Source organism: Olea europaea, unplaced genomic scaffold (genome assembly GCF_002742605.1).
Source record: "Olea europaea var. sylvestris unplaced genomic scaffold, O_europaea_v1 scaffold2429, whole genome shotgun sequence".
Taxonomy (NCBI): domain Eukaryota; kingdom Viridiplantae; phylum Streptophyta; class Magnoliopsida; order Lamiales; family Oleaceae; genus Olea; species Olea europaea.
This window is the reverse complement of record NW_019242474.1, coordinates 29,671-41,615: the sequence shown is the minus strand read 5'-3', so window position 1 is coordinate 41,615 and position 11,945 is coordinate 29,671. Positions and strand designations below refer to the sequence as shown.

Here is an 11,945-nt window from a genome sequence, read left to right as displayed (position 1 = left end):
AGGTTAAGTGTACATTTAGCCCCCCTTTGGCTTCCATTAATTTTAATTATAATAGGGGGAACATTGTCGTTTTTGAAAATTAGATGGTTTTAAAAGAATGAAATTTTTTTTATTTATGTATAATATTATTTTATTAAAGATTGTGTAGTTAAAAAATAAAAAAAATAAAAATTTACTTTAATTTGATGATACGTAACGTGGCCAAACGGGCGCTTAGTATTTTTCTTCAAATTTGAAGAGCATGTCATTTGGGAGATGCTCTAAGCCGTCACAAGAAGAGAAACTTGGTCATATAAATGAGCCACGTGTAGCCTAGTGAGAATTCCAACGGTCGCCCGCACTCTCCCCTAATCAAGCTTAGAATTGACGATAATGGCGATCTCCCTCTCTGCAACCACACCGTACGGCACCGTTCTACCCACCAGAAAAGTCTTTATTCGACCTTCATCTCACTATATAGTATCAAAGCCATCGCCAAAATTTAATTACTATCTCGACTTTCCTCATCTACAAAGCAATTCAAACTTCATTCATTCACCTTCTAAGCGACTCCTTTCACCCTTTGCCACGTCCAGCTCTTCGGGCAAGCTTCATCTTCTCTTTTTCCTTTTTATTTTTTGCGTGTATATTTCGTTCCTTGCTTAATATCGATTGTAATTTTAAGTAGGATAATTGGGGGGAAATGGAAAGGAAACTCTAGGGTTGCAGATTAGTAGTGTTGAACTTGAACCTCATTTACTACTGTAAAACCTTAAGCTGATACTTGAACTGAGGCCCTCTATCCAATTGATTGAACCAACTCATCTGAAACTGAAAGGCTTTGATTTACGTTAATCAACCATATTACGATATGCCTACTACTATCCACTATAATTTTATAGTTAATTTCTTATTCAGACTACTCTGGTACCCAAAATGCCCCTTATGGTTACAAATGAAACTGTATAGCAGGAAGTAAGACGGCTACGGTGAGTGAGGATACTACAAATTTGCTGGATACGGTGCAAGTGTTCGACTTGAATGGAAATGGAATTCCCATTTCCAATTTATGGAAAAATAGGAAAGCTGTGGTTGCATTTGCCCGTCATTTTGGGTAATTATCTATCAGCATCAAGGTTGATGCTTCTGTTGCTAATTAAAGCCTCTAGAAACATCTGTCTTGTGTAAATTTTCATATGCCATCACTTTTACTGCTGCAGGTGTGTTCTTTGTAGGAAAAGGGCTGATTATCTTGCAGCAGAGAAGGTAACAATTTTTATCCTGCGAAGAAGCTGTTTTGTTACTGGTACAAAGGTCTTTTGAGGGGAAAAAGAAAAAGACTTCCATACTGGTGAAACTTGTCTCTAAATTTCATGAAAATGATAAAATTTACTTGTTTGGGTCTGTTAATGCCATGTTGTTATATTTTTAATCTGCTGTTTTCCACAATTCTATTACCATCATTAGTATATTTAAATAGCCAAGCTAGGAGAATCACACAAACGTATGTCTAGAAAAATATTAAATATTTATTAGAGGGGGCCAAGCTTCTAGAAATTAGATCAATTGAATTTTTTCATGTAATTTGAGAACACTAGAGACACAGTTAGCTGGGGAAATGTTGCCCTATCCGTCTCCTGTGGTCTACTTTTAGTGGCAAACCGTACAAGAAATTAATCATTAATTATCTAAGTTCTAAACCAAGAAAGAAAAACCTCATTTATTTGCACCAAAAAAAAGTTGTTATAATGATTTTTATTTACCTTGTCAAATGTACAATGAACCATGAGAAGATCCTCAACAACCAAGCTTCTATATTTGCTGATGATATCTTTTGTTGCTTTAATCACTACACTTCTCTGTGACTGTCAATCTATCTAGTTGAATTAAATTTTCAGTGTAATTATATTGATTGTTACAGACAGTTCCATACCTTATCTTTATTGACAGGATAAGATGGATGCAGCTGGTGTGGCACTCGTGTTAATTGGACCGGGCAGTGTTGATCAGGTATGTAATGATGAAACTCCTGACTTTGGGTCGTAGGTGGATAATAGAACATGCAAATGGCTCTTAAGAAATGATATGACATTAATATTTTCTGGTTTCTCTGTCATCTATAAACATCGTTGAAAATTTATTTGCAAGTCAATTTCTTGCGCTCCAAATATGGGGAGCTTTGTGCTTGTTCTGTCTGTGTGCCGTACATAAAGAAGAGTTCTGTCTTTATTCAAATAATAAAATTGTTGATTGATAAACCTTGCCTATAGATTTTTTGTTTATATCTTGCTTGCCCATCCTGTTTGACTGCTTTTTTCTTTTCAGATAATGTTATGTGGATGTTTAGTTAGAGGTCTAACTAGTTATCTTTTGCTTTTTCCAGGCAAGAGCGTTCTCCAACCAAACAAAATTCGAAGGGGGTGAGTTTCTAAGAGAGGTGAATTCTAATGATTTTATATTTTAGAACTGACAAGTGACAACTTCGAACTAAGTTAAGTTATATAGGAGTTAGAAACTGTCGTACTCTCGAAACTATTGCCACAAATTGCTTTCTTTTCCACTCCTCCTTTTGTACCTATATCTCATTTAGCAACATATATTATCTTAAAATTTTAAAAAAGAATGTGTAGTTGCCTGTAGTGTCATAGCCAATTTCATGCTCACTATTATGTTGTCGCTAAAGGAAACAGAAATTCATTTTTCTTTTTTGTATTATCTGAATACTAATTTCAAAGATATTCTTCCATAATGAGTTCCCCATAATATCTTTTACTAAGCTGGTCTTCACGAAATGCTGGAGATGTATTTTTGTTGTTTTTACTATTCATGTCTTCATGCGCTCCATAATTAATGGGTTCTCCATAAGTTTTAATTTCTATAATTAATGAGTTCCCCCTAAATCATGTACTAAGCTAGCCTTCACAAGATGGCTGGACTTGTGCTTTTTTGGTTTTCATATTTAATTTTAATGGTTTCGTGTGATTTTTTTTTATTTTTTTTTTAATGTTTCTTTTGTAGCTTATGTTGAAATATGATTGAACTAGTTAGCAACGATGGTGTTTCACCTCCATGTTCAAAATCCTTGTTAGATAGGTCATAGTTTCACTAGCACCTCCCACCAATTTGTTCTCATTGGTACAAAATGCAGAGTTATCTGAACACTTTGTTACAACTTTTAATCTGTGCTTAATGCTTGTTTCAGAAGTATATGCAGATCCAAGCTATTCATCATATGAGGCATTGAGATTTGTGTCCGGTGTTTCCACCACATTTACACCTGGGGTAGGGCAATCCTCTGAATTCCTGTATCCATGACTAAAAGCTTGTTTGGGAAGTGTTTGTGAACGGTTTTGTTTATAAATAAAATAGAAATAAGTGGTGAATAAATGAATGGTACTTGTGGATCCCACAAAATGTGTGGATAAATATTGGTCTAACCCTTTTTAACCGTTTATAAATAGTCTATAAACACTTGTCAATCATATGCTAAGATCTTTTCCATGTTTCTTTAGTATCCCTGGCCATACAAGCTCTGCTACTTCTTGAAGCTGCATGTAGGTTGTTCAACTTTCCTCAGATTCTCACTCTAGAAATCTTTCAAATATTATACCAGGCAGGTCTGAAAATAATACAAGCATACATGGAAGGATACCGACAAGACTGGGAGCTTTCCTTTGAAAAGGACACCAGAACAAGAGGTGGCTGGTGCGTTAATTTCCTAATCTACGTGTAGTTTCAGTACGATACTCACTAGGTGCTGATAACTTAATTATTGGTTAGACAGAGAATCTCATATTTTAAAACATGTTCTCAAACAACTGATGGATGGACGTGGTAGGTTGTCCTACTATGACCATAAATCAAGCTTCTTTTGATAACTTTAAGAGTCTCTTAAACGATGTGGCAAATAAGCTTCTCTAGCATTCATTTTTCCCAAAGTTGATGGTTTTCAAATCACTTTACTCGAATTTTACTAACATTGGGAAAGATGAACTTGTTGTACATGAGGTAATTTGTAAATTATCTCATTCTCTTGTAAACTGAATGCCTGATGAACAAACATAGAATGATAAGATGAGAAATGAAATACAAATAGCGTAAACTTGAATGCTACTTAAGCTTGTCCAGTAGGACCTTAAGAACTGCCCTGTAATTGCTATTATTTTACTAGATAATTCTTTAATTTCTTCCTCGCTGGGAATATAAAGATAAGGTGAACATTTCTTTTCTTTGAAAACCATCCTGCAAGGGCTGTTCGGGGTTGAATCTATGATTACTGAATGAAAGTGGGTTCAAGACATTATCAATACTTGTTTGATCTAGCATCTTGCTATGTATAAAATATAATTATTTGGATTTTGGTGCAAATCTTGGCTGACTTTGTATATGTTCTCAGGCAGCAAGGTGGAGTGATTGTTGCAGGTCCTGGTAAAAATAATATCTCATATATCCACAGGGTTAGTCTTTATTCTCCCTTGATGTTGGCATGTATTGCTCAAATATTTTAATGTGTTAAATTGACATAACAAGATGGTCATGTTTGATATAGATTTTGTGAACATTGATTTCTTCGAAGAATATGTAGTTAAAAAGTAGCAAAAAATTATAGGTCCACGTGCAAAATTATATTTTTAGAAAAATGTGTAGTTGAAAATGAGTTTGACGAAAAATGGATTTTACAGAATTTGTACTAGATGGCATAATTCCCTGTTTGGCCTTCATTATCCCAAAATTCATTTTATTTTCAAACTTGTCTTTAACCACACATTCTTTCGATAAAATAATTTTACACGTGGCCCATAACTTTTCCTACATTTTAACCAAACATTGTCCAAAAAAAATCTCTATCAAATAGTGGCATAGAATTTAAAAAGAAAAAATGGTCTTGTTCACCCAATAACTTCCCTTACGAATTGCCATCCGAGCATTCAGATAGTGGAAATCCTTGTAAATTTAGGCACTTGTACTACTGGGAAAATGTTTATATTTCATCTAACACTCTGAACTTGTCTACACTACATAGGACAAAGAAGCAGGGGATGATCCGGACATAAAAGATATCTTGAAGGCGTGTTGCTTGCAAGGCAACTGATGATTTAAATCTTGTCCCCGACGAAGTTTTTACTAGTGTTTGTTCTTACTTACAATTTACATAATAAGGAGAGGACAGATATTAATATGTATTATAATGTATAGTGTCTGAATAGTTTTCTCTGTTCTCCTTTGAGTTTTGGTTCTCGTGTAAATCAATAGAAAAGTAATTATAAGTTGTATTGAAGAAGTTAAAACTAAAATGGAAAAGGCAGTATTTTAATTCGTCCAAGAACTAAGTATGTGTACACACCTGTCATTGTAAAGCTCATGGAGACTTTCGCCCAGCTATTGCCAATACTAAATCAAATATCTGACTCAAAGCCACTTCAGACATGTCGTTCAGTAGGATAGTTCTCGCTGAAACTCTTGTAACCAACAAGGAGTCAAGTTTATTTTTTGCAATTGAGTGCGAAGTGAAATAGAAACAGTAAGCAATAGTCTAAGGCTCCACTTTTTGGTGAAGGTCAAAATTATGTAAGGTTAATTGGTTGGTTGAAGAAAAAACGAAAATTATATTTATGAAATTCTTTAAAATAGAATTATCAATATGCAAACGTAAAAAAATTAATAAAAATTGAATATATAAAAATCTTTAATTTTATCAATGAAATAAACAATAAATTTGAGTTTTTCAAATAATGAAAATAGTTTAAAACTCTACAAAAATAAGTTAAAATTAAATTTAACTATTTCATAATTGAATAATACTTTTTTGTGGGATCGACATCCCAAACTCATTTGTCCATTTTATTATTTTTTATGTGATATGTGCACTTGCGGACACATTTTTTAATGAGCAACAAACCGATGTCATTTTTTATAAGTTCAATGGCTAAAATTCGATAACCTTGAGCTTCAGTGAGCAATCAAAGACTTTTGTAAAATTTAGCGAGCAATTGAAGACGTTATCAATGTTTAATGAGCAATTAAAGACGCTTTTTAAATTTTTAGTGGCAAAAATTCGACTGCTTAAAAGTTCAATAAGCAATAAAAGATATTTTTCAAAATTCAGTGAGCAATCGAAGATGCAACAATTTATTAATGGTGCGGTGGACGTTAAATATGCATTTCTTAGTCACGTCACTAATTCCACTAAAGGTTTGTAACTAATGTTATGTTAATGAGTAACATTCAATGTTTGAATAAGTTTAGTGGACAAAATTCTATATTTTAAATTTCAGTGAGCAATCAAAAACACATGCAAAGTTCAGTTCAGTGACCATTGTGACAATTAACTCGAAAGGGATTGGAGAAATTTTCTCTATCTATTTTTCTCAATGCCCATTAAGCCCAGACCATAAGCCCGTTTGCGAAATGCCTTAAAAAACCTCAGCAGTGGTACTCAGTACGTAATTGTCATTTCACAGTCTAACTATATATAGCATGATTCAAACCCTAGTAGTCACTCTCTACCCAAAAAACCGTAGCACCCTCTCTCCGTGCCCTCGTCAACCCAGCAAAACCTTCGTTGCTCTGCGATGGCCACGGCTCCTCTCGTCATCGTCCAATCCCTAGAAAATGACATGGCCACCGACTGAGGCTCCGCAGCCAACTCCATGCCACTTCCTGACGTGATGAAGGCGACGATCCGCCCTGACCATGTGACATTTGTGCACGGCCAAATTTCCAAGAATGCCCGCCAGCGTTACGCCGTGTCCAAGGAGGCCGGACACCAGACCTCCACCGAGTCATGGGAAACCGAATGCGCTATATCCCATATCCCAAGGGTGCCTGGCGGTGGGACCTAACGTGCTGGACAGGGTTCCTTTGGCAACATGTGTCTTGGTGGTTGTATTTTCGCCCCCACCAAGATCTGGCGCCGCTGGCACAAAGTCGTAAACGTCACACAAAAGCGCCACGCAGTAGTTTCCGCTATTGCAGCATCTGCTGTTCCATCCCTTGTTCTAGCTCGTGGACAGCGCATCAAGGAAGTTCCTGAGCTGTCTCTTGTTGTGTCAGATTCTGCTGAGGCTATTGAAAAAACAAATGTTGCTATTAAAACTCTTAAGCAAATCGGAGCATACCCTGATGCTCAAAAGGCCAAGGATAATGTCGCAATCCGCCCTGGAAAGAGTAAAATGTGGAACCACAGATACGTTTCCAGGAAAGGCCCTCTTATTGTATATGGTACAGAGGGTGCAAAGCTAGTGAAGGCCTTCCGTAATATCCCTGGAGTTGAGGTTGCTCATGTTTCGCGCCTCAACCTACTGAAGCTTGTTGGAAAAATTGGTTTTAATTAGTTGGTTTGACCAACTTTTGACCAATTAATTTAGTGGGTCCCGTTAATCGGAAATAAGATTTTTTTGGTCGAATGTGTTCTACTCCATGAGTAAATTAATATGGTATATTTATTTTCTCAAAACCAATTTAGGGTGAATGAAAAATTAAGGCCAAAAGATGTCCACTTGATGTTGAAATAAAATAGGTGGAAAATTGAAAAATACAAATCCCACATAGGAAAACTAGAAGAACATAAACCACCTTATATAGCTCAAGTTTGGGATTTGGGTTTGGGTCTGTTGGGACACAACCTTTCAACATCTATAAATAGGCCCCCATACCCCGATTTTTATTCATTCCAAAAATCAGAATTGATTTTCTACTCTCCCGAAATTATCCCTTTCTCCCTGCATAGTTTCTGTTCTTATAATTCAATTCTCGAAAATTACTTTTCGTGCATTTCACTCATCCAGCGTGTGGAGAGATCTAAACTTTACGGGTTCATCGGGTCTTGTAATTTGGAGTACTACTATTACAAGACGAGGTTGTTGTATCTTGGGAAACGAGTGCTGTAATACCGTTAGTACCAGTGTGGGGCATTATCGTTTTAAGGAGAAAGAGTCGAACTCTTGCCTCGACCGTTCAAAACCATCTAAACGTCATTACTCTGCCCAAATATAAATTACAGTAACACTATTATTTGCTTATTATTTTTCAACAAAGCTTGCACCAGGTGGTCATCTAGGGAGATTTATTGTTTGGACAAAGTCAGCATTCAAGAAATTGGATGAAGTTTATGGGACATTTGACAAACCATCCAAGAAGAAGAAGGGGTATGTGCTACCTCGGGCTAAGATGGTGAATGCTGACCTGGCTAGGATCATCAACTCTGACGAGGTGCGGTCCGTGGTGAAGCCGATCAAGAAGGAGATCAAGAAAGCGCCATTGAAAAAGAACCCGCTAAAGAATCTGAACGTAATGCTGAAGCTTAACCCATATGCCAAGGCTGCAAGGAGGATGGCTCTCTTGGCTGAGGCACGGCGTGTTAAGGCTAAACAGGAGAAGCTAGACAAGAAGAGGAAGCAGATAACTAAGGTATTGCTAATTTTTATCTGGTTATTCGTGGCTTTTTATTGGTCTATAAATTCTAACTTGTCGCACCTAATCTTGTATTTTTTATGTTTTTATATTTCTTTAATCTGATATCTTTACATTTCAAACAATAATGATTGATGACTCTATCCCTGTTTCTTTATCATGGAAATTATTGTGGTGTTGATGATGTTCATTTTCATAGTCAATGATCAATTATGCCATTTATTTCTGTGATTGACTGTTAGTACAATACTCAAATAGGTCAGTAGGATGCGTGTCAAAGCTGTTCACTGATTGGAATTCGGTTTGTGGTGCAAGCTTAGTCGGATTGCTTGCAACAAATTGGACCTTTTGCTTTGTTACCACGTATTGAGATAGCTTTGCCTTTTGACCATACAGAATTTATACGGTCTAGTTTATTTATGTTAAGAGTGCTTGACCAGTCCTGACCTCTACTGATCGTTGACGTGGATATGACTGAAAATCATTAATTTGCTCATTCAAGATTTTTTTTTTCTGGTCATGCCTGAATGTGATGCCTTTGCTCTAGAGAGTGGCAATAGTCTGAGATAGAGACATGTATTGTGCACTTGTATTTGTATTCAAACTTCAAATGAATTGACGCTCGAAGGTATTGTTGGAATAGCCAATTCACCTTTTTTCTTATTTCCACAGTGCATCTATACTTGCCTTGGTGTTGTCGGGAATTGTGTAAAGTTCACTGTTGAATTTGATATTAAACATTCTGTCTGTCAAAGTTTGTTGTCCTGTTACAATTCTTTATATATTTGGTCTTAACTTGTCTTTTTCCTAATTTTTCGTTTAAATGATTGTTCCCTTTATCGTAAAGTAATTTTAAAAATTTTATTTCCTTTGAATTTTCCCCCAATTGTTAGTGTTATGTTTCTGTTTAGATATTTTTCCATGTCCTGAAGAATTTTTTTTTTAATCCCTTTGCATTATCCCTATTGTTGTCTTTTTCAGGAGGAGGCTTCAGCTATCAAAGCTGCCAGCAAGACATGGTACAAGACAATGATCTCAGATAGCGATTACACTGAATTCGAGAACTTCTCAAAATGCTTGGGTGTTTATCAGTGATTCTGTTTTAAAGTATATTAGAATCAATTTTTTTAATTTGTCTGATTTACAGTCTTTGTTGCTTTGGATTTTTAAGTCATGAATCATGTGGGAGAGAAGTGCACCAATAACTTGCTTGGTTTAATATTTCAGTTTTCTTCTGCCCATTTTTTTGTGTCCAAGTTTCTGGTTGGTTATGGTTTAATCATTTACATCAAGGATACTGGACATCAATGGATATTTATTAGTATTTCACATGTAAGCAATTGAGTTTTCATCTTTGGTTGCATCATTTCCCTTGGCAGTTTTAGCAGTATGCTGAATTCCTATCAATAAGTTTTGCACCTTGTATTCTTCATTGTTTGCTATGTAAATTTTGTATGCTCTGCATCTTTTCTTCTTGTTGTGGCTTTTCCTTCATTTTTCTTATCTGCGATTCGTACCTTAACATTTGCTTGGGATTTTTGCTAGCATCAAAATAATGACACTTACGATTGACGAATAGCTTTTAGTGTTTTTATAATGTGTTTGATGCACTGGGTGAGTTGTATGTAATTTTCGTCGCAAGTCTGTATTATCTGATGTCCAAGGCTTGGTTATTAAGGTTTCTTGATTTCCATGTATTATTTTTGTTTTAGCCTTTTTAATATAGTTAAAGTCGAAGGTACTGGATGTTGTTTGTGAGAACTGAGAAGTATACTTGGAAGTAATGAAGACCTACATGGTCAATCTATGGCCTACAATATTATGTGGGGAAACCATTGGGGATCAAGTTGCAAAATCTGATGAATCAAGTATTAGTAGAAATTCTGTGTTAATGAAGTACAATAATTGTAACTTGCATTCTATGTCAATTAATTAAATCTTGCTCCAATTTATAGTTTTCTTAATTTAAATTGCAGTTTATTTTATGTGTTACTGTTTAAAATTATAACTTGTTACTCCATGCACCCCTGTTACCCTAACATCTGACGTCTTGCTTCTTGTCGCACCATCTTCGATCAAAAATCACGAATCAACAAGTGAAATAAAATTTGCAATCGCAAATAGAAATTAGATTGCATTGGCATCTACGTCTAAAGGTTCAGATGGTTGGAAAATGAGAATTTGTTATTTTTAACAATACAAATATGGGAATTTCTAGTCGGCAAAGGTGAGAGTCACGCCTGCAGATGTTAATGGATTGAGTTGAGCTGGTTTGTGCTCGCTCGTCCATGAGCCAACTCATTTCAAAATTCTAAAGCTAGACTCTTTTTAACATTTTTTCTATTTTCTTTTTGTACTAAATTATATAATTATTAATGAATGATAATTCCCAATTTTTATTATCATTGTATCCTAAGTTATCCCTTTTAAATATTGGATTCTGATTCTCAATAAAATATACACAAGCATATTAAATTCTCTACTTTATTTTCTTTATTTTTTAATACGTTGTCAATAGGAAGTTTTAGTCAATTGAGTTTTCAAATGAACTCTTTTTCTGTGCTCGAAAAAAAGTTAGTATTCTTTTAACTTAAAATTGTACAATAACGAGATATAATTATTCAATCTAATTGTATAGATTTGACTATGCCAACATATGATAGATAAATATATCAATATATCGATTCTAGCACGTTATCAACATGAAGTTCTAGCCAATAGTGTTCACAAATAAACTCTTCTTCTCTGTTCAAAGAAAAAGATAGTATTCTCTGAACTTTGAATTGTACAGCAAAGCAGTATAATTATTTGATTTAATTATATCGATTTAACTATAGCAATATATGATAGATAAATATTCGCTTAAATGTATTTTTTGGTTCAATATTTCAGTAATTGTATTTTTTTTTTTTTGAAAGAAAATAATCTAAATCAATATTCCAAAAGAATCTTGTAGCATTGCTTGAAAATGAATATCAAATTTATATTATTTTGTTGTTCCTAGAGCAGCACATTATTATTGATGTTCTACTTAGATTTTACTTGCTCCCGAATAGTATGACTGAGTAAAATATAATATAAATTATGGTTTTGCTCCTAAAGAGTAAATTTTTATATAATTTTATTATAAATAAAATTTGTTATTGTTCCTAAAGTATATGACATTAAAATTTCAATATTGGAATATTGAAATATTCCACTTGAAAAAGTAATAGTAAAATATAGGTGCTCTCGAAGTTGCATGTCTTGAAAAATATACCATATGTGTAATTCATGAATTTGTGTTTATCCATGAAGAAAAATATACTACTCATATCATTTGGACATTGATTCTTACATGCTTACATTATAATTTATCATATTTTCGAGAATTAACTATATTTTTTGTTTGATTGAATAGTTATTCAATATGTGAATATCACTAAACTTGATAGTTAATCATACCTTTCAAAATAATTATTTTGTCATATTTATAAATTCATGATGAATTGTCAAGATTCGTGTTTAGTTGATATTGCATCTACTCACACTTAACATTAGTAGAAAATAATATT

At 34.3% G+C, this 11,945-nt stretch overlaps 1 protein-coding gene and 1 pseudogene across 2 annotated transcripts; both read left to right on the top strand.

The window, feature by feature from the left end:
• The first annotated feature begins 239 nt into the window (after positions 1-239).
• On the top strand, positions 240-5,302 carry LOC111382071 (thioredoxin-like protein AAED1, chloroplastic). Of its 2 annotated transcripts, XM_023005935.1 has the most exons (9): positions 240-583; positions 952-1,093; positions 1,200-1,245; positions 1,930-1,989; positions 2,363-2,399; positions 3,182-3,261; positions 3,593-3,684; positions 4,376-4,436; positions 5,003-5,302. In XM_023005935.1, the coding sequence occupies exons 1-9, from the start codon at positions 373-375 to the stop codon at positions 5,069-5,071; spliced, it is 798 nt and encodes a 265-aa protein (XP_022861703.1). In that variant the 5' UTR covers positions 240-372; the 3' UTR covers positions 5,072-5,302. The 2 variants fall into 2 exon arrangements, with proteins under 2 accessions (XP_022861703.1, XP_022861705.1); XM_023005937.1 differs by lacking the exons at positions 3,593-3,684; positions 4,376-4,436; positions 5,003-5,302 and adding an exon at positions 3,492-3,586.
• A 1,065-nt stretch (positions 5,303-6,367) lies between these two features.
• Positions 6,368-9,727, top strand: LOC111382073 (annotated as a pseudogene).
• Positions 9,728-11,945: the final 2,218 nt, after the last annotated feature.